This window comes from Amblyomma maculatum, chromosome 11 (genome assembly GCF_055883805.1).
Source record: "Amblyomma maculatum isolate TAMU_Amacu chromosome 11, ASM5588380v1, whole genome shotgun sequence".
NCBI classification, from domain to species: domain Eukaryota; kingdom Metazoa; phylum Arthropoda; class Arachnida; order Ixodida; family Ixodidae; genus Amblyomma; species Amblyomma maculatum.
The window spans coordinates 137,783,768-137,809,113 of NC_139354.1; the positions used below are offsets into that span (position 1 = coordinate 137,783,768).

Below are 25,346 nucleotides of genomic sequence, written 5' to 3' on the forward strand. Positions count from 1 at the left end.
AGGTGGAAAGTTTTTTGAAGTGGGAGTAAGGTGAAAGGGTTTTGGAAACCTTTAATTTTGGGTGCCCTTTATTTCACTGGCTAATGTCACGTACTGACCGTTGGACTACCGGTTTGAATGTAGACTGTGGCAAAACTGCTGTTTACTTTTCTTCGCTTGCATTCATAACTGTCGTAATGTACGCGCTCGCAGTACCTCAGGGGAGCGATGGAGAAGTTCTTATAATCCCATTGTGTACTTTTTTTGTGACAGTGTACCGTGTTTATCATGAGTGAATGGTCAGCGGGGCGTGTTGGATTACCTCTGCCACCCTTTAACCTGTTTAAGGTTAGCGGAGGCCTTTTCCTCACTTCAGTTATCTTTCGTTTCATGGTTCATTTTTCCAGAGATGGTATACACTTATCCAGCCTCGCATGTTTTTCCCCTGCAGTTGAGTTCGTTGCCTGTCTAAAAACAACAAAGTTCAACCCACGAACTCAGCTCGGGATTTCGAACGCGGTCGTGACATCGCTGGGGCTAAGCGGTTGGTCGACACCATTAGCGAGGAGCATTTTAGGTGGTGTCCGACTATATTCTCATTGTTTGCGACCCGCTGCAGTGGTGCAGTGGTTAGGGCGCTGCTGTACCCAAAGGATGCGGGATCGAATCCCGCCGGCGGCGGCCGTTTTTCTGTGGAGGCGGAGCGCAAGACGGCCTTGTACTATGCGATGTCAGTGCGCGTTAAAGGGCCACTGTCCAGGGAAGGCCCTTTTAAGAAAAGGAGCCCAGTGTTTCGATCAGGTACCGGAGATAGTCTGTGCAAAATTCTACAGCGACACGCGCGCCGCAATGCATCGAAAATACAATTCAAAGCTCCCTCATGCTCTCCTTTGAGAAGCCAGCTTCACCGCTCCCTGCGCTGGCCCGACGGGCCACGATAATGACGTACGTATCGGGAACGACGTCCATTGGTCCGTCTAGCTGACTGACGGGAGAAGGATGGGTGTCTACCGCTCGCAGCGCGCTTTTCCCTCGGCACGGCCAGACTGAATCCAGCGGCGCGCGCTCCCTCGACCGTTTTTCTTTTTTTTTTTTTTTTTTTTTTTTTTCCGCGCTCGCGGAGAGCCACGCCCGCCACGCCCCACCTCCCGCCAAACGCGGAGGAGGAAGGGGAATTTGTATTGCGGAGGCTAGACGACCTCGGGCAGGAGAGTGAAAAACCTTTGCGAGGGAACGAAAGGAGAGAGGCAGGATAGAATCGGGTGATTGCGGTGGCTGTAACTGCGTTATTAGTTACTCTTTTCAAAAACATTTTGCGGCCTTGCGTTCCAGGGGCGAAGTCTCACAGTCACCGGGGAAGAAAATATCTTCGACCGGAGGGTGGACAGTGGGCCTTTAAAGAATCCCGGGTGGTTGAAATTTCCGGAGGCCTCCACGACGGCGTCTCTTATCGCCCGACTTGATTTGGGACGTTAAACCTCATAAATCAAACCAATATATCTGGCCGCATTAGTATACTTAGCTGGCAACGAGTGGTAGAGCGCGTTTAGATGATGCTCCCCGGTAGCTGTTCGAGGCTTTCGGTTTCTGCGAGACTTTTACCCCGTTACAGCATGCGCCGTCATGCCACACTGTGGGAAGCATGATTGGAACCTGCTTGCCTATTCGTTGAGTGTACCATGCTTAGAAATTTTTTAAAACGCGTGCTTCCCGGGTGGAACTCGGAGGCGAAAAGGGCATTCCATTTGAATCGACGCAGCCGAATCGCGCGAGAGCGGAACCGAATCTGTTCTCTTTAGTATATTCGAGGAAATTCAAGCAATCCAGAGGATGGAACCTGCAGGTAAATTGTGAGTTTTCTTTTGCGACATGCTTTTACATTTGCGACATAATCTTCGATTAAATTGATGTGGATGTTCACGGCTTCTCCTTGCTGCTCCGGAGCAGTTCACCGGTGGCGTCATCAGTAGTAAAGTTTCCTTGCGTTCGCCGCCACAGGTCAAGGTTTCTTTTCTTCGTTGCAAGTCTTTCTACCGCCGCCATTGTTGACGCCATTGTGCGGTTCTGTGCATACCCGGCGTTGCGTGTTGCCGAGGCGCCCAGCTTTTTGCTGTTTTAAGGGAGTAATACGGCATCGCTTCAAAACGCTATACTCGGGGACACTTTTTCTTGGAAATGGGCGCAAAGGTAGGGAGGGGGGCATCTTTAAACGTGTCACTCCGCCATGTAGTTCGACCGCGCGGCTTTAGGTCTGCATAGACGTTGCAGGTCATTTTCTTCGTTTGCTTCGACAGCCAACGTCTCTTGAACTTGACTCGAGTCTTGTCTGGTGAAAACGCTTCCAACCCTTGCGGAGTAGACGACCAGAACAACCGGAATGACCCGAACTGGCGGCTGTCGCCATCTTGTTTGTAAAGTCGGGGAGTCTCGAAAACCCGCGACAGACATCAGACGAGAAAACTCCGGTGGGACCAAGAAAAGTGCTTTGGGCATAACAGCTTCATTTCGGAAAATTGGTTCCGTGATAAAAAAAATATACCGTAAATAACTAGAACTATGATTTCAATTTGTTTTTGCAGAAATTGCTCACGTAACTAGGGACTATATTCAGCTGCGCACGAAGATGATGCGTTTCGGCTCCGTAGCTTTGGCTCCATTGCCAAGAAAAAGTGTCCCCGAGTATAGCACACACACAAAAATGATTTCACGTATGTTTTGCCTTCCATCTCATTTAGTCCGTCTGGTACTAAGGACCGCTTCAGTAGCCCTTGAACCGATGTCTTGATAGCGCGTTTTTATTTGGCAATACTGCGACTTTCCCTTCCTGTGAACCAATTATTATTATTATTATTATTATTATTATTATTATTATTATTATTATTATTATTATATCACCGCCCACCCGTAACCACCGTGCCTACGGGGCCCGTTAACCATAACTGCTCTCGATTTCGGCGTTTTGTGTCGCCGCCAGTCTATGTGAACGGAGCCTCGTAATGTTCAGCCGCAGGGAAGTACATCCGGGTGCCCCAGTGAGCAATGTGGTCTTTGATGACGTCATCTTTTAGGGGTAGGTCTCGGCTGATCATTTTGAGCTCCAGGTTTTGTGACTGGGAAATTACGGAACTCAGGATGGCCCTTTTCTCGCATTTCTCGCAAATAAGTCAGCCTTAGCAAAGCTTCGGTTGAGCTGGCAGTCTTTGGGCCCGAAGACTGCCAGGCATGTCGCAAAGGAGCTTTTAGCGGAGCGGGACAATATCGCGGTAATCTTGTAATTACTTGGAGCACGAGCAGCAAAATCGCCTTGCTTGCCGTCTTCGAGTTAGTGCGAGTTTATTTTGCGTAGAGTATAAAACTTTGGAGAAACACGGTGAACCGCTGGCGAGAAAACTTTCTAATCCAGTGCTTCATAACTTCCTCCCGGCGTTGTCTGCGGGGCTTAAGAGCGGTGACGTAACCGCCGTCAGCCACGGAACCCCCGCCTGTCGAACCGGGTAACGAGAAAATCGACGATACGGGATCGAGGGCTCCGCTCTCCATCCACGTGGGTGCCCATTGTTTGCGCGACCAGTTTTCCGTCGCGCGGGACGTTATTTATCTTCGGCGTGTGTGCACTGCACGCGTGTTTGCCAGTGCAGCGAACAGGCGAGACCTTTCCTGCTCGCGATTCGCGCCGGCTGAAGGAGGGAGGCCAGGGGGGATCGGGTGACGCCGCCATTTTCCCGCGGAAACCGAATTGCCGCGTCGGCTTAATCCCGTTTCCCGTCTTAATCCCTCGCACCCACTTTCGTTCGCCTCGGGCCCTACCTTGTACTCGCTCGTCTCTCCTTCGATCGGATCAACTTTTAATCCCCGGATGAAGCGCTTCTCTCTCCTCCTTTTCGCACACGCCGTGTACGGGCGGCAGGGCTTGGTGTCTGTTGAATTAACCTGCCCTCGCAAGTCCGTTATCCTTACTTGGACCTTTCCCTCTTTACCACCTCCCCGCGCTTTCCCGATTTACTTTGCTCCCGACGTTTTCTCTTTCCCTTCCCAATTTGGGTTTCTCCTGTGTGACCCTTCCCTCTTCCTTGGCTGCATTCCCTAAGACTCCATAACTGAGTCTCTTTTGTCTGCGTTTTCAGTCTGCTTCCTTGCTTCCCACCTTTTTCCCTATCCGCCCCACGGACTCCGTGACAAGCCTTCCTTCGGAGGGAGGAGCTTCCGATGCGAATTAAGGTGCGCTTAATCTGACAACGATAAGTTCATTTCGGCTGCAATGCTATTAGTGACAAGCGTGACGCGCTTTGGGCGTCGCACTCTCTCCTGCTTCTTCCCATCTTTCCAAGTTTCAGCCTCCTCTTCCGCACTTTCATCCTCCCGTAACCCGTTTTCAAGCTGAACGGCCTCCATTGAGCTCATAATGAAGATGTTCGGCTCTGCTCACCGTTATCAGCGACATATCGACGGAAACGGACGAACAAGATTTTTTCCGCGGCACTTACAGAATTGGCCAGGCGGTGAATGTGACGTGAATCGCCAACCCCCGAATCCCCTCTATTGTTGAAGGTGTCATGTGGGAGGGGCTTCACCAACGACTAGCGTTGCATCGTGACGAGTAAACAACGTAGGCGTTAAAAGGTGCAGCTCTGCTATATGTTGATACAAACCCGGAAAACACCTTATTCCTGCGTTCAAGCTCGGTCAAGGTGAAGCTAGCGACGAGTCTCGTCTTATATGGTATGCTGAGATGAACTGGTGCACGTGACTTATTGTTTATGGACACATGACTAACCGAGCTCTTTATTAATATGCATTGTAATTACAATTACTTGATTGTAATTAAAAATTGAACTTTGTAGTACATCATTTCCATAGGCTGTTAGATAGGTTATGCTAAGTATTGCACTGAACTAATTTCAGCTTTCAATTATATACTGTTAATTAGTAAAATGTGAATAAAATTGGAAATTTATGTTATAGGTTCCAGTCGTATATTCTTGGATAGCTTATATCGAGTACGATGGAACTACAGTAATCACAGCTCTCAATAGCATACACTTAAATAGCTCATTATGGCTAAAAATAGAACCTTACGCTACAACGTTGTCAAATGTTGAAAAGGTATCGACGAGTGGGATTCAAAATCAACCGCTAAACGATGCCAAAAACGTCTAAGACCGAGCAGATGCCAGTCTTGATCACTCGGTTCAACTATAGTCAATCCTAAACCAATAATATACCCCCCCCCCCCCCCCCCTCCGCCCCCATTGCGTGTTGCTACGGGAAAATGTCCATGTTGGCTTGTTTTATGTCCATCTTCCCGAAGTAAGGGAATGTCTCGAGCAGATATTTTTAATTTTGTAAACATTTAGGCTTTTAAAACCATTTACTTTTTTTTTAACTTGGTGGTTGGCTCGTAGCCTTACATCTTATAGCTGTTCATGCACCCTAAATCCGTTGCGGCATATAAAGATTTTACACTGTTACAGGCAAGGTATACATTTAACGTGTTCCGTCATCTTCATGCCTTTTGAGGCCGTAAAGGCATTGCATAAGGGTAGACGAAGTACAGGAAATGGAACGCCTCACAAAAACAGTTGCTGCTTTAAGCTGTGACCACTTGAACAAAATGGAACTAAAGTTAGGCTTATTATTAGCACGCCATTTTAGTTATTGGGAACAGTGCAAACTAGTGTGGTGCAGCAGAGAATAAGACAAGTACCGCAAGCATCTATGCTCCGTCTGGTCTGGTTACCGGCGTTCCCAATAATTAGGTTTTCAGAACTCCAGCGCAAAAAGAGCTCCGCCTCGTCTTTGTGAAAAGAAGCTAAGGTGCGGCAACAAACGAGCTCACGCAGGGGTATGTCTCGTAGGTCGATCGCAGTTATCCCGCTTACATAACACACCCCACCACTTTCGCATTCATTACAATAGAGCGTGCAAGCGCACGCGATCCGTCGAGTAAGTGCGCTGTACAATTCCTGCAGGCGATGCATTCGCAGCTGGTTGCGCAACCCACAGAAGCGGCGCGCTTATCTTGCCAAGCGTATGTGCGGCTGCCCCCCTCCCCATAGTCCTTTTTTTCCTTAAGGCGAGAAAATTAAGCGGGGCGTGGAGATCCACAAGTTGGCGTAGTGGACGGGTGTGCTTAATATGAAGGGAAAAAACTGAACACTGGGGAAAAAGAGAAAATGTCTGCGAGCCTGCCAACGCTTTAGTATACACATATATATGCGACGCCGAGCTGATTGCCGCGGGAACGTCCGTAATGAGTTTTTCGTGGCGCGGCCTATTCATCGCTTGTGCTGCCTGCTTTCTTTTCCTTTTCTTCCCGACGGGCCTCCTGAATGTTGGGAATGAGGGAAAGCTGATGTAGAGGGTGAGGAGGTGCGCAGCTGTGGAGATTCCTTGCGAAGTAGGGACGGTTGTTGAACGGGACGAGTGGGTAAGGGCACTGTACTTTCTTTGTGCGGTTGTCTCTGGTTTGGTAAGGGAGCAGGGAAGGGACGTTGGTTGTTAGATGAGAAAGGGAAATTGGGGAAGAGGTTGGAACGAAGTGGAAAGCGGCCGCCACCGCCGGTGTTTCGAAGGGACAGTGGCGGAGGCACAGCCGTTATCTGCTCATTAGCGGCGGAACACCAAAGAGACCCGCCGACTCTTAATTAAGGCCCCGTTCCTGTCGCCGCCGCCTCTGCCGCCAAAAAAGGCTTGCGTTTTTTGTAACTGGCCGTATGTGCAGGAACGCCACGCATCGCAGCCAGCTTTCTTTCGCTCTTTCCACCCTTCGCAAAAAGAACCGCAGACGGCTTCGTGGAGAGAGACGGACGTATTGAAGAGGCTGCGGAAAGTGGGGATAGTATAGGGGGCGGGGGGCGCTTCAATACGAAGTGGGCTTTTTCTGTTTGTTTCGCACTCCTTGCTTCAGCCGGTTTTGGTTTGTCTAGCCTCTGCTGTTCCTGCAGGGCGCTTCTTTTTTTTTTTTTCTTTTTTTTTTTCCTTCTCGTTGTCTGCGACGCGACGGTTTAGCAGACGGTGAGAACAAAGGGTGATTTGCTGCAGTCGAGCGGTGGAAAGATTTGCCGCGCTGACGACAACAGTGGGGCGTTCAATAGCGGCGGCGTTGCACTGGTTCTCTGCATTCCTTTTTGTGTTGTTTTTTTCTTTCTTGCTCGTGTCTGGGCTTTAGTGTGCTGCGAATACGCTTTGCTGTTGCCATCATGCCCCATTATTCCCTTATTTTGCCATTTTAACCCTTTTTTTTTTCTTTCGCGTCATCCGTAATGCCGATCTCGTTGTCCCGCAGGCTGAACCTCCGGAGTAAAGGGAAAACGATGAAAGCGCATTTTTCTGGGGAGCGACATGGGGAAGACTGTGGGGGTAAAATGGCAGCGGGAAGCAAAAAAAAAAAAAAAATACCCCTCCCGGGAACGAAATTGCTCGCGGCAAACTGATTTTCCGCTCTTTCAGTCGCTGCATTTCCCTTTCATTTCGGCCCGATTATTTGCGACAATATCGGTCCCTCGAACGACGCGCGGCCTCCGTTTAGAACAATGGCCGCAGCGCCTCTGCTGTCATTTCTCCGCTTCCACTAAAACTTTATAGGAGGCGAGAAATAAGCTGGCGTTGTGCTGTTCTCGCGTGTCTCGTCTTTCCGGGATAAAAGTGAGGCGAAAAAAAAAAAAAAAAAGACTGTTCGAGATGTTATTGTTACTTTTGGGGAAGAGGTTCCCGGAACTTCCCCATACGCGGAGAAAGGCGCGTCGTTTCAATTGGAATTAATGAGCCCGCACATGGCAGTTGCCGCTAACTCGAGATGAGGGCGGGGGGGGGGGGGGGGGGGGAGAGAGAGAGAGAGAGAGAGAGAGAGAGAGAGAGACAGCGAAAGAGACGACTGAGCTTGCTCCTCCGGCTGCATATGCTGCTGCGCAGTTTTCGGGTCGCTTTGTTTTAATTCGCTCCTTCATTGGCTCTGACTTGACGCCCCGCTGGGAAAGGGGGTCTCGCAGTATATCCCTGCTGACCGTATTTTTCTTTTTGCTTTCTTACCTTTTTTTTTTCTCTCTTTTTCCTTGACCCGTGCTGGTTCTGGTGCGAATGTTCAATCCTACAAAGTTTAGTGTCCTTTCCTGTTTTCTTTTTTTTATTTTATTGCCTCATTATTTCGCTTCTGAAGCATCTTAGGAACGTCTGCTCGAATTTCCAGGAACGGCAAACTTACTGTTGTTCCCATCGTAAATTACCTGTAGATGTACAGGTACGCCGCTCCAGCTTGAAAAGGAACTCGTTAAGAGCGTTCAGTCATTGATTACCGTAAGTGTGATCGAAAAATGCCCTCTTTTTGCGTTCTACGTGAAATTTTCTTCTGGCGCCGCGTACTAACCATAACCTTATGAAATCGTGAAGTCTAAGTCCAGAAGTTACGGATTTTATATTTTTGCACAAGTCAGTGTTCCTTTTCACATCTCGTCGGGGCTACTACCTGTACGTGTAGCTGTCATTAGGCGTGACGGTGGGAAGAATTATATGGCGTATTGAGCGTGAGTCTTTCGCAGCATGCTATTATTATCCCATCCCCCATCCCCCCTTTATAAAAGAATTGCCCGTTATAAAAATGTAAACAAACAGGACTTAATCGTTTCTGCATACTGACGACACTGCTTTGATTTGCATTTAAATACTGCTTATTTGTACAGCCCTGTCAGATGTTTAGAGCGGAGACCTACCCGTCGTATACGGGACAGGGAGCAGGGCCGAAGGTCTTGCCTTCAGCAGATTTGAAACGCTATGCGGTGCACCTATAAAGAAACTGAAGTGGTTTCTTGAGATTTTCAAGACACGCATTAGAATATATGAAACCCTTAGATTAAGCTCACCAAGTGGCTTTGTGCTACCGTTTAGTCATATGACGTAATCAGCTATTAAAATCGCGAAAATCAGACTTCACCTGAAGGCACCGCAGCAGTGCGAAATGGGCGATGACGTCATTATCGTGTACTTTAATTTTGAACTGCTTCTGCCAAATCCCATCTGTGAGTGGTCTGATCCGGCTAAACAACGCCTCGCGACCTCTACCTTCGTTGGCCTCGGTTTTCTTCCTCAGTACAAAGGTTTATGCGTTGGAAATGCATCACCTCCACAGATGACGTCATCATCGGTGTCCCTACTCGTGACCAGGCTGTGCGGAGAAGCCTGAACACCGAAATAGTTTTATTCAGGGATTACGGCATCAATTAAAATGCTAGCGCAAAACGGCTTGGTATGCTTTAACATTGGCTGTACACACATTCGACTCGTTTAATTAAGTTCGATTCTGAAAGCGCTTCAGTCGCCTTTGCAGCCGCACGGTGTGTCTGAGAAGCGAATCCTCTGGGTCCTAACCTTTTGACGAAGACTGTGCAGTACATGCCAGAAGGCCACGGGGTGTGCAATACATAAGCGAACTCTCTAGTCAGGTGGCGAGTGTTGCCCATGTACCTCACTGCACCGTCTTCTCTGCCTTCCAACCCATGCTGGTGCCATATTTCCGAAAATATTCGCGCACCATTTGTTCGTGGAGAGGCAGCCCCCAGCAGCTACAAACAGTGGGTAATCGGAGGCCGCTGGCCATACGGTGCCAGCGAGCTGTCGTGCAGCATCCATTCGCTATAAATGTCACGCACTCAATGAACGTATGTATTATTGAGACATTTATTCAGCATCGCCACGTAGCTTTGCTGGTGATGACGATGGTGATGCAGGTTATTGACTTCTGCCGACCATCGTTGCAAGGCTCCCTTGGTTTGTCTGCCAATTATCTTTCTGTAGGGTTGACATTTTCCCGTCGTGTTTTGGAAGGAAAGTTTAGCCTCTATATTTCGATTTTGACGCTTTCATACTGCGACTATACCGAACTCAAGCCGCCGTGAAATTTTAAGCACTTTCTCTTGCCGGGCTGACTCGTGTTAGCGTTGACCGCAGCGCTATACTCGGTGGAGACTCAAGGCGACAGAAGTTTGAAAACTATATATACCGTCAAGGAACAAGACGGCGAGTCTGAGTGCACGTAGTCTGCATAACTCGTTTGTGTACTTCCTACGGGGCGAGAGTTCATGTTACACATTTCACCTTGCTCTCCATAGCGTCCAGATGACGGAAGATGGTTTAATTTGTGGGCTTTAACGTCCCAAGCAAGTCTTGGTATGAGGGATGTCGAGTGAATCACCTGTGGTTATTTAACATGGGCTGAAAGAGAAGCTCTGTTCTCGTCCACTGGAGGTATTGCGGCGGCTACAGCTGATGCTAATGGACTCCCTCCCCCCTACACCTTGCGGGATTCCCCTAAACGAACTGTAAGTGAACTTGTTACTGCTTTTCTGTTCACTCGGAAAAGTGTGTCGCCCGGCAACGGTGGCATAAGTTGGGTCGATGCCTTATGGCAGCTGTTTGCTGCCTGTAGGAAAGCTTATAAGCCCTTTTCTTGTCTGTTAGCGCTATCACTGAGCTGCCGCGATGACTGAAGCAACTTCAAGAACCTCCAGGTTTGCTACATCGAATGAGTGTAAGCGCACGCCCAGTACGTACGTAATATTTGCGGGACGGCTAGGCGTCACTCATGATTTTTTTTCTTCTTTGATTGTGGATGTAAGCAGAAAAAAATCACTTGCTAACTATAAAGGAAGCGCTGGACTCATCGGGAAGGTGGGACAAATTGAGATTGAGCGGCTGTCAACTTGCCCCGCGTCGCACTCCGGCTTCGTCATTCGTGCCAGCGTTCGTGAAAATAAACCCCGGACCTGAAAAATGATCCTCGAAGATTGAGCGTTCGTGACCAAGAAAAGATACACGAAGACAAAAAAAAAATAATAAAGGGAAGGATGGCGACGGGCACCTGGGGATATACCGGCTAGCTATTATAAGTTTGCTGATTTTTTTTTTTTTTTTTAATGAAGGCTAATTCTGTCGGAATCGCCTGGCGCACGGTCACGCCCGTTGTGAAGAAGAAAGCATAATACAGTGACTGATTACTCGTATTTGGACGTAATATATTTATTAGCTGACATGCATGCGGCTTAGTACAAGCCGTTTGCTGTGAGTTTTTTGTTCTCTTTCGTATGGTGAAGCAGTTATGCTTCCATTTATGCTCAAAATCTCTGTTAAGCGAGAACCCTTTACCCGACCCTCTTTTGACCTTAAGGGAAGGCGGAATGGCTCTGATATACAAGAAACAAACCATGCAGCCGATCACTCTGTCCAGACTTGCTTCATGCAAGCTAGAACTAAGAAGCTATGACGCATGCACCAAGCTTAGTGTTTCTGGGTACTATATGCGTGAAATGAGCTGAACAGAGGGCAGAAAGGCAGTGTCGCGTTCATTGTCGAAGTCGTTTCGTCCAGTGACCAGGATTTCGAAAAGCCCCTGAAGTGGAGGCGACGCGTACGAACTTTCTAGGTTTTCTTTTTTTTCTTTTTTTCTTTGCTTTTTTTTTTTTTCATCGCGCTATCGCTGTCCCCTCAACGACGTCATTGCGCGGCGGACAGTTACAAGAAACGGATGGTTTGCCGATTTGAAAAAGAAAAAACGGGAAACAAGTTGATGCACAAACAAGTGAACAAGGCCCACTCCACCAGACTCTAAGGGAAGAAACAAGTTGTCACGCCGCATGGGCTCCCATTGAGAGCGCCACACAAATGTTGCAAATATTCTGTGTATAACTTGTACTTTCCTCCTCGCACAATGCAGGACTTGAAGGATATACGCAAGCTTTGCAAACAAAAATATGTTACAGACCTGTGCCCTAGCACACACCGAGAGTTCCCTACCCATCCAAGCCTGCGTTTGTCGCCGCATAGGTACGATTTGTGAATCCCAGTAGGCTGCGCTGTTACGAACTTCGTGCAGCGGAACCCCTAGGCACTGAAGAGGACTACAGTCCCAGCATTTGCTTCCAAACTGGCTTGGTCTAGTGCCCCAGTGTCCCAACCAAAAACCTTTGGATTTATCTAAATTAAGGGCCGCGCCTGATACATCGCAGAACTGTTCAGTCAAGTGTAAAGCCTCAAGTACACTCTTTTTGTCAGAACAAAAGAGGGCCACTAAGGCACGTTCATGCGGCTTGGTTAAAGCGGGGCTTTGTATGATGGGCTGAGGAAGAAGAAAAAGAACACTCGGTCACCCGCAGCTAATACTTTCGCTCAATATTTGGTTCGGTAGCGTTGAACCCTTGTAATTATTTTGTTTTAGGCGTTTTGCGGGAAATTGTGTTAATTTCATCTATTGAATAATTTAACGTTAATCACTTTTAATCTGTTCCAACTCTTTATGCGTCTTGTGTGCGGTTTTCTGCCATCATGGAGGAAGGAAACAACTTAGGAGAGGCCCTTGCAATGCCATTCCCAATTCATTGGAGAAAGTGTGGCTGAAGTGACGTCAAAATTTATGGTTAGCCAAGTCGGGCCACTAGCAACAGCGTTGCTAAGGGCCTGAGGTACGGGAGCGTCGCGGAGAAAGAAAATGCGGAGAGTAAAGCAGGAGGAGGAGAGGCATTGCAGCATCCGGTCGCGGCGCGGCCGCGGCGCCGGCTTCAAAAAAGTGACGTCAAGGCCTCTCCTAAGTTGTTTCCTTCCTCCACGCCTGCCATAATTTCGATGACTTCTGCACAATTCCGACGTCACTACCGGTTGGCATGTACATGCATTATGTGCACGTCCAAGGCTATTTCGGCGTCTAATGGACTTTTTGTCTTTAATTAATTATTGCGCATCCCCCAAATTGGGCACTCAGCGATATTTTGCCATTCTCTACCTCATACAATCATTATTTTACTTCTCTTTATTGAACAACACAATGCCTGCAGACATGTTTTGCATTCACGTTTTACGTCAATTACCACCTGACGCATAATCGCATGAATAGTCAAGTAAGGCTTCCGCCTTAGGAAAAATAGGAGGAGGAGGGGGGGGGGGGGGGGGGCAAGGAGCGTGCCGGAAATACAGATTGATTATTGTTGTTGCGCGGCGCACTCTGCGGTCGCTGCCTCTTATCTGCCTAGTTTTGTGAGGTATACAACGCGGGAAAATCGAAACAAATATATAATGCCAGAAAGATGCAGAGAGATTATTAAAAAAAATATAAAAGCGACGCTCGGCGTTTCCGCTGTGGCTGATGACAGATAGGTGCAAACTACGCCGGCGCATCCATGTAGCCAGGCTGTAATCCGGGCTGCTTGGCGTGGAACGGTGCCAGATAAACGAGACCGCAGATGCGAAACGCGCGTGCAAGGGCAGGACTGGGCTGCAGGACGGATTGCCAGGCGAACAGCTGATACCACCACCGCTGTACACATGGAGGGAAGGGTAGTGAGATAAAAGTTGGCATAAATATCCTCGCATTGCCGCCGTATTCCCCTCGCTCTCTGTCATCCCTCGTGGTGGTGAGAGAAAAAGAACGGCTCTCAATCTCGGTGTCTTACCTGTGCGGCCGCTTGGGGCCGGTGGGCGGCTTTCCTCGTGCGCAGCTCCGGCCTTGGGTAACAGATGGGCAGTCGCGAATTGAATCTCGTCCTGTTTTCACCTACTTTTTTCTCGTAAAGTATGGCGCCTTTCTTTTCCCTTTGGGACCCAGCCCGCCACACTGGTCCTCGTCATCATTCTTTAAGGAGGAGCTTTAGAGGTTGTGGGGAAGTGATGGCGTTTGACGACCCAAAGCTGCTCGGGTCATGAGGGACGCCATAGTGGAGGGTTCCGGTACAATTCGAGCGCGTCGTGCACTAGAATTGCACAGTGCACGAGGCCCCGCGTTTCACGCCCATCGAGGTACGGCCGGGGTGGAATCCAGGTCCCCAGGCAGTCGAGCACCCTAAGCGCACTCTGAGCCGCCAGGAAAGAATCGGAGTGGCCGCTTGAACAGTATACGTATAGTGTGGAAGAGAGAGGGAGAGAAAGGAAACTGTTCTGGAGCAGCCACTCGAGAAATCGCGTTGAACGCCTGCATGTGTCACGGGATGCGCATGTCCTGTTAGGTTCTGTCTCTATAGCTGGCATGTTAAGCAAGCGAGTCCCAAGGCGGCAGTACTACAGAGAATTTGTTCCGTAGCGCACGCAACCCATATGAAATTTTTCTGCCGACTGCACGTTATGTCGAACGCATTGCGATGTATATAAGGCGTGCGTCGTCGGGTCCAGGCTGCGTCTACTCGGGGCGTGGCGTCTTAACTGATTACGTAACGGACATCTGTGCGGACCCAGTGTTCGGGTATTTCGGGAATTGGCCTGCGGATAAAGCTGCTGAAAACGCCGACGTCCCGACGATCGCGGGTTCGGTCTCCAGGCGAGGAATGCAGCCAAACTTCAGACCGCTTCAGTACACGGACGCGGCCGAGAACTTGACTAATTCTTTCTTGCAGGCGACGGGGGGTGCCCCAGATACGTGGCGTATATGCATTGGTGAATGTGCTTATATCCCAGGCGGTGGGGGAAAAAAGAAGAAAAACAACCTAATTTTCAGCTTGATTATAGAACCGCGTACCCAAATTTTCCAGTTGGAAAAAGGTAGTTCCAGCTGGAATGACATCTTTTTCCTGCTGTATTATGGAACTGGAAATGATGTCCAGCTGAGTAGCGCGTGCGAGTGCCTTTTTTTTTTTTTTTTTTTTGCTGCACTTTCAGTTACTTTTTGGCGCTCATATCTTGATTACGCGCTAACTTTGGTTCTAAATTGGAAGATGACATCCGGTGTAAAGCTCTGGTCCAGCTGCGTTTTAATTTTTGCTATACCGACAGAAGGAAGAGCAAAGCGGCCGGCAATCGTGCGCGGTCATCACTGTTTTCGTCAAGTGCGGCTGTTATCGTCCTCGAACCTGTTGCGCCCAGCACTTTTGCAACCGCATGTAACATCGCAAGCTTTTGTGTGACGAAAGTTGCGGATCGAGAGCTGTAGCCTGGGATTTTATTTATTTTATTGCAAAGGAAACGTCTGGAGGCTGGCTGTCATGTCGGAACTAGGTACTTCAGGGGAATTTACGGCGCCGCCATTTTTTCACATCGACAGATTTTACAGATGGAACTGCTTACATAATCTTGCAGGTGCTGCTGGGGCACAGAAATTACTTGATAATAAGTTGTTAATGTGAACGTTGAAGCTCGGGGAGTGACACTGAAAGTTGCCCATCTGCTGTAGCTAATTCGCGCTCATTGGTTAAAATTATATATATATATATATATATATATATATATATATATATATATATATATATATATATATATATATATATATATAATGTTCGCTTAAATTGACTATATTTAATTATTTCCGCTACCCCATGTTTTCGCTATCTTCATCCGAGCTGTACGAAATGTAAACCCGGAAATGTCCTTCGCTCTTGCCGATTTGTCTTCGTTTCCCGGCGAGGAGACGCGCTGCCACCGCCCAGCTAAGGAAAAATGGGAAACGACGGGAGCAACGGCTGCGAGAGAAACGTGCGCGAAACCCTTTTTGTTCACGCGCATGCTGTTGTGTTCTGTGCTTCCGCCGCCGTTGTAATTTTTTGCCTCCTCCGTTATCCCGACGTGGTCAAAGAGAGGGAGGGGGGTCATTTGTTTGTTATTATTCGATAAGCGGCGGATAAAATAAAGCCCGAAAAATAGGCAGTCTCCGGGGCCCTTCCGCGCCATGCCGATGTTTTATACACAAACACACTCTGGGGCGCAAGAGGGTAACTCGCTCCGGCGGTCGTTTGTCACGATTAGCGGCGTTACCCCTATTTTGAAACAGACGGAAAAGAAAGAAACAGTGCTCCGCGCTGATGCGCTAAATCCCCGCAGCGCTTCGCCCAGCGACGGCTCGATCGGCCGCCGCCCGAACGCGTGATTGTATGTAGTACACTGTCTGTCGTACAGTATCGCTCTGCCAGCTGTCGGAAGAGGGGGGGTCACGTTTTTAATCTGCGTCTCTCCGAAGCACTACTGTTCCACCTGTCGTGTGTTTTTGCACTTCGGCTTGCTTTGTGAGCGCGCCACGTTTGCAGACGTCTCCGCCGAAGTTATTCCTTTTTCTACAACGAGAAGGTTTTCGCAGCTTAATTGTGACTTACATCTGTGACAACGGTGTCTCGAAAGATGATTCTATGTTGTTGTTTTCTTTTTTTTTTTTTTTTTAATTGTACGAGAAGCGTTACGTCTCGGGAAAACTGCTACGCCAGAGTTTTCGCACCCTGCGATCAGCTTTGCACATAAAGGGGAGTCATCCTTGTCACTCCGTTCGATTGGCTTACCCACGACCGGGCTTACCTAACGTCCGGCACTCTTTTTGCACCCTTTTTACACCCTCTTTTGCGCATCGTCAGTATGCAGGTGTATATAGGTTTCTGAACTCCGCAGTGGTGTCGCGCTCAAGACGTGGACGTTTTCCGCGTTGAGCGAATCGTGTACGCTCTTTGCAGGTGCTGTACTTCGCGCTCTCATTGAGGGCGCTGCACAGTACTGGCGTCTGAGTACCTCGCCTCGTGCCTGACGGATCTCAGATTAAGTGCATACAGCGTCATTGTTAGTCCCTTGTTTCTTTTCGGGCGCGAGCCTCTTCGGTAACATCGCCTTTTAACGATGCTAGCGAAACCGATCGCGCGGCGCTCGTTTGTATTTTGTTTTTATTTCCCTTGAACTTTCAGCCTAATCTGGTCGTACAGTCGCAGAGTGAAAGAGGGAGATGGGGGGCGATAAATCTTAGCTCGATTTCACGTTGGCGCTGGTGCTTGTGTTGTCTGCCTGAAGCAACATCCATGAAGCGAGCGAGGGCGTTCACCGCCTCTCGAGAAGTGAGAGGCGCACAGGAACGATCCAGACGGAGAGCATGCAAAACGGCCTACCCGCGAAATTAGGATTAATTGCACATATGCATGGTCGAAGATACTCACGAACAGTTGCTTCAGTGTCTGTAGACAGGCTCTCATAAAAATAAGTTGCGTGAAAGGTGGCTAATTTAGGTATCTGTTATTACCACCTCATGTTTACTGCCCAAATTTGCATCCATAGCGACAAAATATGCCAGGCCTCCTTTGTCTGTGTCCTTTAGTTAAAACCCCCGAGTGTCATAGCGTAAAATGGGTTCCAAGTTTATGAAATCCTTTTACGAGTTGGTATAAGAGTTTTTACTTGTAGCATGATTGTTTGATTCCATGGGCAGTGATCAGCTGCAATGGCCTCGTTTCGAGGGAGCTAATTCCAGGGCTTCCATGTACTTGTTGTATCAGTGCACGTTAAAGAACCCCAACTGGTATTAATTATTCCCAAGCATTTCACTATGGCATCCCTCAAAGCCACTAGGGAACAGTAATGCCCACATACTCTCTCAGTTGAGGCAAGCGGCTTTACCGTGCTGTTGCTTGATTGCCTACTTGACTCTGAATGTCAACATGTAGGGGCATTGACCAGTTTCTTAGCTGCTGTTGTGTGGATGGCCTGAGCAGGGCACTGCCTGCGAATCAACTCTGTGTGGGCATGTGGATGAAACGTGTGTGGCTGAGCTCTGTGATCACATATGCACATGCAGCATATGAGCTGTTTGTGCCTGAAGTTCGCTCTGTATTCAGTACATGCTGTTGATGCATATCATGCAGTCGCATTTTGTCAGGCATTTACTTTACAGTGGCATCTTGCTTTTTTGTCCTGTTGCAATGCCAAAGGTGCAGGTATGAGTTTTTGTTCAGTAAAGGTTAGATATGTGAGCAAGGTTACATACACTGGTCTTTATGATAGCAGAATTCAAAGAACATTTGGAGCTTCAACCAAGTGTCGGTTGCTACTGTTATAGTTTGTGTAGAGGCATTGTGGTTCACATTTAACATGAGAAGCCGATAGGAGGGGCATGTTGTAGTCTTCCATGCCCATATTCATGGTCTGCATCACTGTCAAACTGCCTAGAACGGTTATTCTCGTGGTGGCTTTCGGGCAGCTGTTTTGAGAACGTATCTGTATACATAGCGGATATCTTCTAGTACTGACCAGTCGTTTAAAAAGCTGCATTTGAGCTCCACTGCTGGAGCCTTGCTCACACTGATTTGGAACAACCCACTCACACACGACTATTGTGTGGCTTCCATCAAACCCTGAATTTGATCTGTTCACATATTTTTATGGGCAGTTTGTTTTGCTTAGATTTTTTCGTGTGTTGAGAACTGAATGGAATCTCAAGTGGATTTTTTTTCTTTCTTTCTTTTTCGCCCTTTGCAGCAAGCCGCCCAAGCAGGGGCATTCCCAGGCTTTGCGAATCTTCCGCAGCTGAGCAGTGGTGAGCAACTCATTGTTTCATGTGTTTCTTTTTCATCATTTCTTCACATGCTTGTTACTGCTGCCGCACAGAAATTTATAAATGTTATCCCTTTATATGTTGGTGGGACATATCTGTCCCACTAACAAGTGCTAGCAAAACGACAATGGAATTGATAAAATTTTAAAATTAGTTTAGGTCTTTAATCATTTCTTTCAGTCATCTATCTTAAATATAATATTTTTTAAACCTTCTTTTGTCTTAATGCAAGCTTTTGTATGCATAAAAAAGGCTGAGGTGTGAATTTGAGGTGTTTTTACAAACTTATTGCCATCAACCCTTTTTAACCCTTTTTTCTACAAAACTACGGGTCAAAGGACATTGTTATTGATGTCATTGTGTTTCTGAAGCCGTTCTCAGTGTAGTTATATCATTTTTACTCATGTGAGACATGAATGCAGCTTATAGAGGTCTAAGTATACCTATTTTTGAGCTCCTTGCCGAGATTGCATGCCTGGCATTGAACTTGGTGCCAGCTTTTGTCAGTGGTACTGTTATCGAAAATGGAAGTTCGGTACAAACTGCACCATCAAAAAATTGAGTAGTTACTTTCAAGTGGTGCTGGCAGCAAGCAGCGTATGTGACAAAATATGAAAACACTACGAAGTGTTCATGAAGCAAGAACCCTGCTATAGTAAACACTCATATAGTGAAAACTCGGATATAGTAAAGTAAAACTGAAGTCCCAGTCCATCTTCCATAGATGACTGTGCGTTTGCCCCCCATTATAGTAAAGACATTTTTGATAAAAATCACCTTCCTACGAAATGACGTCGCCGCACGTGCTCTACTTAGAATCGCGAAACAATTTTCTTTTTCAAGAAAAAAAAAAAAACACCGTCTTTCTTTATATGGCTTTACCACTAGGCTTGGTAGCGGTCAGGAGAAGCGAACTTTACGTAAGCCTTGGAGCCGTGAGGGAAAGCATCCAGTGCATAGGAAAGAGGAAAAGTAAAGCTGTCTACAAGCATGGAAAGAAGGTTGTGCGATCCGCACAGAAAGTAAAGGAGAGTAAAAGTGCAGCAAGAAATAGGGAAGGGAAGAAATGATAGGACATTCACAGTACTGTGCAGCACGAGTCAGCAGTGGCAAGAACTGGATGCGTGGCATGTGTAGTTTTGCAGCACTTGACTGCCGCCCGCATTTATCATCTATTACCTTCTTACTGACAGAAACAGCAGAGCATGACTCTGTGTTCATGCAACGCTTTGGTTTCCACATGAAATCAAACTCAGTTGTGTTCATAGCCACGTTACCCTCATGCTTAAGAAGTGCTTCCACAAGATGCAAACAAAAAATCTTATAACTGAAAAAATGGGACGAAGAGACAATAAGAGAGAGATGGAAGGTATTTGAGAGGGTTGTTTTTATTAAGCAGCAAGACGTGTTCAGTAAGTAGCCATTTTGTTAATGAACAGCAACTTCAGGACCATGTTATCACCAACCACCGATATAGTAAAGACCCTGTTATAGTAAAGATTTTTGCCAGTCCCAGTGACTTTACTATAAAGGGGTTCTACTAGTTTAAAGCATTTGTTGTCTTTTTTACTGCGGAGAGAACCTGGCTGACGCATGGTAGGGCTGTTGTTCTCGAACTGTGCATGAAATGAGACCCTTGCATTCCTTTTCCCTCGCATGCCAGGTCTCGGATCCCTGAATGTGCAGCAGCAACTGGCAGCGCTAGCGGCAGCCCAGGCTTCAGCCAACAACTCCAGCACAGGTGAGGATGCACTTTTCTCAAGGCTTGAGAATTCATGCATGCACCGTGCAAAGTAAGGGAGTTGGTAGCCTAATTGTTTGTGCTCCTTGGAAACATTGAGGTCTCTTTCAGCGGTATGTCCACTTGGGCTAGTTGTACATTTCCGCAGTTCAAATAGTGGAGCACAAAATGATAAGGATGCTGAGCAGATTGCATAGTGCCACTCCCGGGGTCTTGTGACCTTGTCTTTGGGGCAGAGGCTGTTTAAAATGAAAGCATTTTCTTGCTGCCCATTTGTTTACATAGTTTCAAGACGAGATTTTTTTCATTTCTCCATTTGATAGTGTTGTCAGTTTGCATGCTGAGTTCTGCTCTGGGATGATGCCTTATATTTTGAGCAGGCTCCAGACAATGGACGTCTTGTTATGAAAAGTTCCTATAACCTGAAAGAGTCTTCTGTTTCTATATGCACATCGCAAAAAGAAGTCGTGCAACTGTGAACATATGCCCACGTTTTATTAGCTAAAGTATTGCATATTTCATCTTGTATAGACACTTTAAAACATTGGTTTAAATTTATTCTTTTAGACTAGAAGTATCTTCCCCAGCATCAATGGTGCATTTTCTAACTGGCCGTTTTTTCAGTAAGAAAGTAGTTACTCGACATCCACCCAAGCGTAGCCATACGGCTACAAAGGAAAGTTATACAGCTTTCTCAGGAGCTTCATAGTTAAATAAAAACTCATCCAGGTCCGGGGAGCTTCTTCTCAGGAACTTCATAGTTAAAGAAAAATTCGTCCCCGGACCAGGAACAATTTTTCTTTAACTGCAAAGTTTGCGAGAAAGAGCTTTCTTTCGTAGCTGTATGGCTGTGCTTGGATGGCCATCAGTGAGTAATTATACTCCCTTATTACAAATCTACTCCACCTTGGTTGATTCCCAAGACCATTTTTTTTTCTTTGCCAATTACTTTGTTAGAAAACATTTTAGCTGTCATTCTTAAAGGAACTGCATATACAACTAAATCTAGTTTTTATTTTATGTCATTTGATTGCTTACGTTGTTATGGGCCTGTTGACGTTTTTTCGGTGGAAAAAGCGATATTTATTGGTGACACATTTGGATCTGAAAGGGGAAATTTGTCTTCCCATTGTTGAATTCAGGGGGTGTCATGTTATGGGGACATCGTAATCTCCCGTTGATATGAATTCAAATGTACTGTGGTCTATCCTCAGAGTTGTGCAAACAAACCAGAACTCGTTGTCATCTGTAACACCGGTATTTTGTGTTTGGCTTTTTTCTGTAATATTAAAAGGTCGGTAAAAGTTCCTGCTTTGTCATTAGAACATTGTCACATATCATTACAGGTCAGCTTAAATTTGAGACCTTTTGGTTCCAATCATACGTTGGTATTTGGGCTTTATCCTTTTTTCTAATTTGAGTTGAAATGTCGTGACATTAATGTGTCGAGGTCCCTAAATGGTCTTTGCTGGCCCCGTGCATGAAACCAGGAATGGTGATTCGAACTTGCTGGACCGCATGAGCACACAATAAAAAATCCTAGGTGTCTGCATTATTCTTGAGCCCTGCTCTAAAGCACTTTCGAGATGTTGGACCCCGAATAGTGTAGGCTGTCGTGCCATGAGGAACATTTTGAGCCTATTGCCGAGTTGACTGGGCTGCTGGTAGCTATTGTTTTAGAACACAGTGGGTGACCTTGGGTGAGATGTTAATGATCTCTGGTGGGGGTAAAGCTTTGGCCTGGCCATCTGCAGGGCTGAACTCGCTGGGGCTCCAGGGTCTCACGGGGCAGGGAGTCACCAGCGCTCTGGCCTTGCCCAGCTCTGGTAACAGCTCCACCGGTGAGTCCCTTTCACCCTCCCTCACCCTGCCGCGTGTCGCACTTTTGCCATCTTTCGCTACATGAAGTCCCAGAAATCGGTGACCGCTTGTTCGCATGTTTTCATTCAGAAATTCATGACAGAGTGCAAGCACATTTAGGGGTGTTAAAGCCATTCTGCCTTGGTTCTCTCTCCCTCAGACTTGTGTCATGTGGGCTACCTCTTTCTTCAGTGTGATCCTCTTTCAGTTGTTCCTTCTTTTTAACCCTGCATCCTTCTTTTCCCTTTTTCCCCCAGTGCACATTAGCTGGTTAGAACCCTGTTCCGGTTTTCCTTCCCACCTTCTGCTCTCTTTCCAGCATGGTGTTGTTAGTGTGCCAATGTATTATCAGTGTCATCATGTAGCATTGTTAGGCCTGAAGGTCGTGAGGTCACAGAAATGTCATTTGAAAACTGCAGTGACCGCTGGATGATTGTGTGTGGAATAACTGTGGGCCACGTTAGGAACACGCGCCACTGTTTCGAGCAAACGTCGTCTCGCTCGTGCTTTCTCAACTTGCTCGACGCCGATTTTAATTTCTGGTAGATTCAAGAGTTCACCGAAGCAAACCTACAATGCGGAGATGGCTGGTTTTGACCGCATGTTGGTATGCAGACAAATACTCTTGCAATCTTTAATGAATGAACGCATGCATGCTATTACAGGGAAGAATCTTCATACAGTGTAATCATATTGGCAGTTCTTTGAATATAGCTCTTGTCATGTATTGCTTTCTTACCATTTTGTTTCAGACCTCAGCTGTGCAAACTTACAAAGCCTCGCTGCACTCGCAAACTTAGCCAATAGTCCAGGTGAGTGAAATAGCTTTCCTTTTTGTATGTGTCGTGAAAACTTTAAATGTAACCATTCTTTTGAACAAGTGCCCGACAATTCCACTCCGCTTATTTGTTTGTAAGCATCGCGTTTCAAAATTCCTTTTCCAGCACTGGCGAAAAAAGAGGGACTGTAAAATTTCTGTGGGCTACTGGTTTGCCTCATGTGAGAGGTTGAGCGTATTTATTCACTCTCCTGAGCAATGATTATAATGTAGCTGTTAGCTTTTATGCATTTGCTTGATGAGCTCAGTGAGATCGTTTCTCGCTTGCCGAGTTCATTTCTAAACTTATTTCATCCCCTTCCAACTTGATACACTTGTATCAGTGAGCATTTTTCATAGCTGACACAGAATCCTTTTTTTTTTTTTCAAGCGCAAACTTCTATTATGATATTTCATGAGCCTGAGAGAGGTCTCGAGATTCTTGGCAAGTTATCTGGAACACACATAAAAGTGCACACAGTGTTCAACAACATGACCAGAAATGGGAAGTGGAAAGAAATGCGACTTTTGCGGGACACAGGAATAATTGTGTGTGAAAACTATTGGAAGGGTACAAGCGCAGTATCCTAAAGTTCTTTTGAGGTAATTTAACCGATTATTGGGCCAATGCAGGCGGATAATCATTTTCATTCCTTTGTAGACTTGGGGAACAAAATATTCATGTGCCATGTCAGCATACGGTCGACTCCCGTTAATACGAAGTTCGCGGGGACGCCAAAAAACTTCCAACAAACTTCCAATTAAGCAGTAAGCACCAAAAAATAACTTTATTGGCAGTGAAATTGCACCAGCTCTTGAGAAATAGTCTGTCATCTTTCTTTGCTTCTGCTTGAATTGAAACGTGCAGCAGAAAGCATGTTTTGCATGCTGTAAATGGGTTGAAATGCTTCAGCCGCATTACTGTCTGCAGCAAAAAAATGCTCCACAATATCGAGGCCGGCAGCCCTCGGTTGTGGCTCATCTTCGATGTCGTCATCCACATCGCTCTCAGCAAGAGGTTCGCTGGGCCGGACAATCTGAAGAATTTCGCCATCCGTAAGCGCGCCACACGTTTCGACTTCATTGTCCACGGCGACAAACTCTTCAAAACAAACATCACCCAGAACAGCGCCAAAGTCGGTGACGTCGAACTCTCCTGTTGGTGCTTCCTCCGAAATAGGAGAAGCATCCTCTGGAGCTGGGGTCACAAAGCCGCGAACCCTGAAGCAGTTGGCAATTGTCTCCATTTTGACACGATCCCATGCTCGTGCTAGCATGTGGATGGCACTGAGTAGACTCACCTCGTACTGTGAGGAGTTGTCCATGCACAAAATCATCCGCTCGAGCAGGTGCTTCCTGTAGAGGACCTGCACATTTTTTATTATCCCCTGGTCCATGGGCTGTAGGACAGACGTGGTATTTGCAGGCAAGAATGCAAGGCGGATAGCAGTTAACACGGGCACATTCGTGTGCACACTACATTGGTCCACGAGAAAAAGCACTTTCCGGTTGGACAACGCAAATTTTCAATCCAGCTTTAACTGCAATCCACTCCTTCCTGTTCGCCACTTAGTCAACGCGAAGTGTCTTTATGCCTTCAAAGCATCTAGGCTTGGCCGCTTTACCCACCATATCGTTCCGTGCCACTCATGTTGGCCCCAAGCAGAACAGACACCCTTTCCTTGCTTCACTTGCCCCCGGCACAGTCATCGTCTTTAAAAGTCATTATCTTCTCAGGGAGAAGCCGATAAAAAAGTGCAGTCTCATCGGCATTGAAAATATCTTTCGGTTTGTACTCGGCCAAGTAATCTGGAAGCTTTTCATTCTTCCACGTCGAGCATGTTTCTGGGTTCACAGATGCCTTCTCTCCACACACACTTTTGAACACCAGATCATCACAATCTTTAAAGCGTGTGAGCCATCCATCCAAAGAAGCGAAGTCTTCAATTTGTAACGTTGCTGCAAGTGATTGGGCTTTCGCCGCAACAACCTCACCGCTGACAGGAAGTTTATTGTTGCGCGTCTCTCTAATCCACATCAGCAGGGTCTTCTCTAGCTCTGGATGGGCGCCCGTGCGCATCCGCTTCCTAGACATCTTGAATGTGTCCTGCTCAAAAGCAGCTAGTATTGAGCGCTTATTCTTGATGTAGTTAGAAAAATTGTTAGGCTTAATGCCATACTTCTGAGCAATGTCCTGCTTGGCGGTGCCTCCCTTTTCCACTTATCTCAAAATTTCAACTTTCGTCGCTAAGTCAAGCATGCAGTAACTACTATGCGCTGCTGTGATTGGTGCCACGACCGTTGCGTGCGAAGTCCAAATTCCACTCGAAGCATGGAACCACTCGCGGAACGAAGCAGGATGGCGGCATTCACAAGCAAATAAACCAACTGATGCTACCAGTGGGGTAACACGCACCACCACGATCAATCTAAAAACGTTGGCTCCGCTGGCCATGCCACCACGTTGTAGCTGTCATTGCATGGCGACTCGTCAAACCTACTCTCACCACTTCGAGGTGAGAGACCGTTGAGCTGTGTTGTGGGTAGCCACGATGGTATCTGAAATGGTGGTCGTCGTGATTCTCGATTGAAAAATAACTTCTAATTAAACATTTACTCTAAGCTTTTTAACTTTGAATTATTGAGTGATATTTGTATTGGATTGAATAGAAAACAGCCGGAACCATCAC

The 25,346-nt window shown here is 47.0% G+C and overlaps 1 protein-coding gene across 23 annotated transcripts in view; it reads left to right on the top strand.

The window, feature by feature from the left end:
* LOC146175052 (CUGBP Elav-like family member 1-A) overlaps positions 1–25,346 on the top strand; it is a 566,960-nt gene that overhangs the window by 498,640 nt on the left and 42,974 nt on the right. For 18 of the 23 annotated variants that reach the window (XM_084584452.1, XM_084584454.1, XM_084584456.1 and 15 more), the window contains 4 exons: positions 18,163–18,220; positions 19,902–19,979; positions 21,713–21,820; positions 22,592–22,651. In XM_084584452.1, coding sequence (XP_084440578.1) covers positions 18,163–18,220; positions 19,902–19,979; positions 21,713–21,820; positions 22,592–22,651 — 304 coding nt within the window. The remainder of the gene's footprint in view (positions 1–18,162; positions 18,221–19,901; positions 19,980–21,712; positions 21,821–22,591; positions 22,652–25,346) is intronic. The other 5 variants (XM_084584451.1, XM_084584458.1, XM_084584441.1 and 2 more) reach the window with 1 other exon arrangement.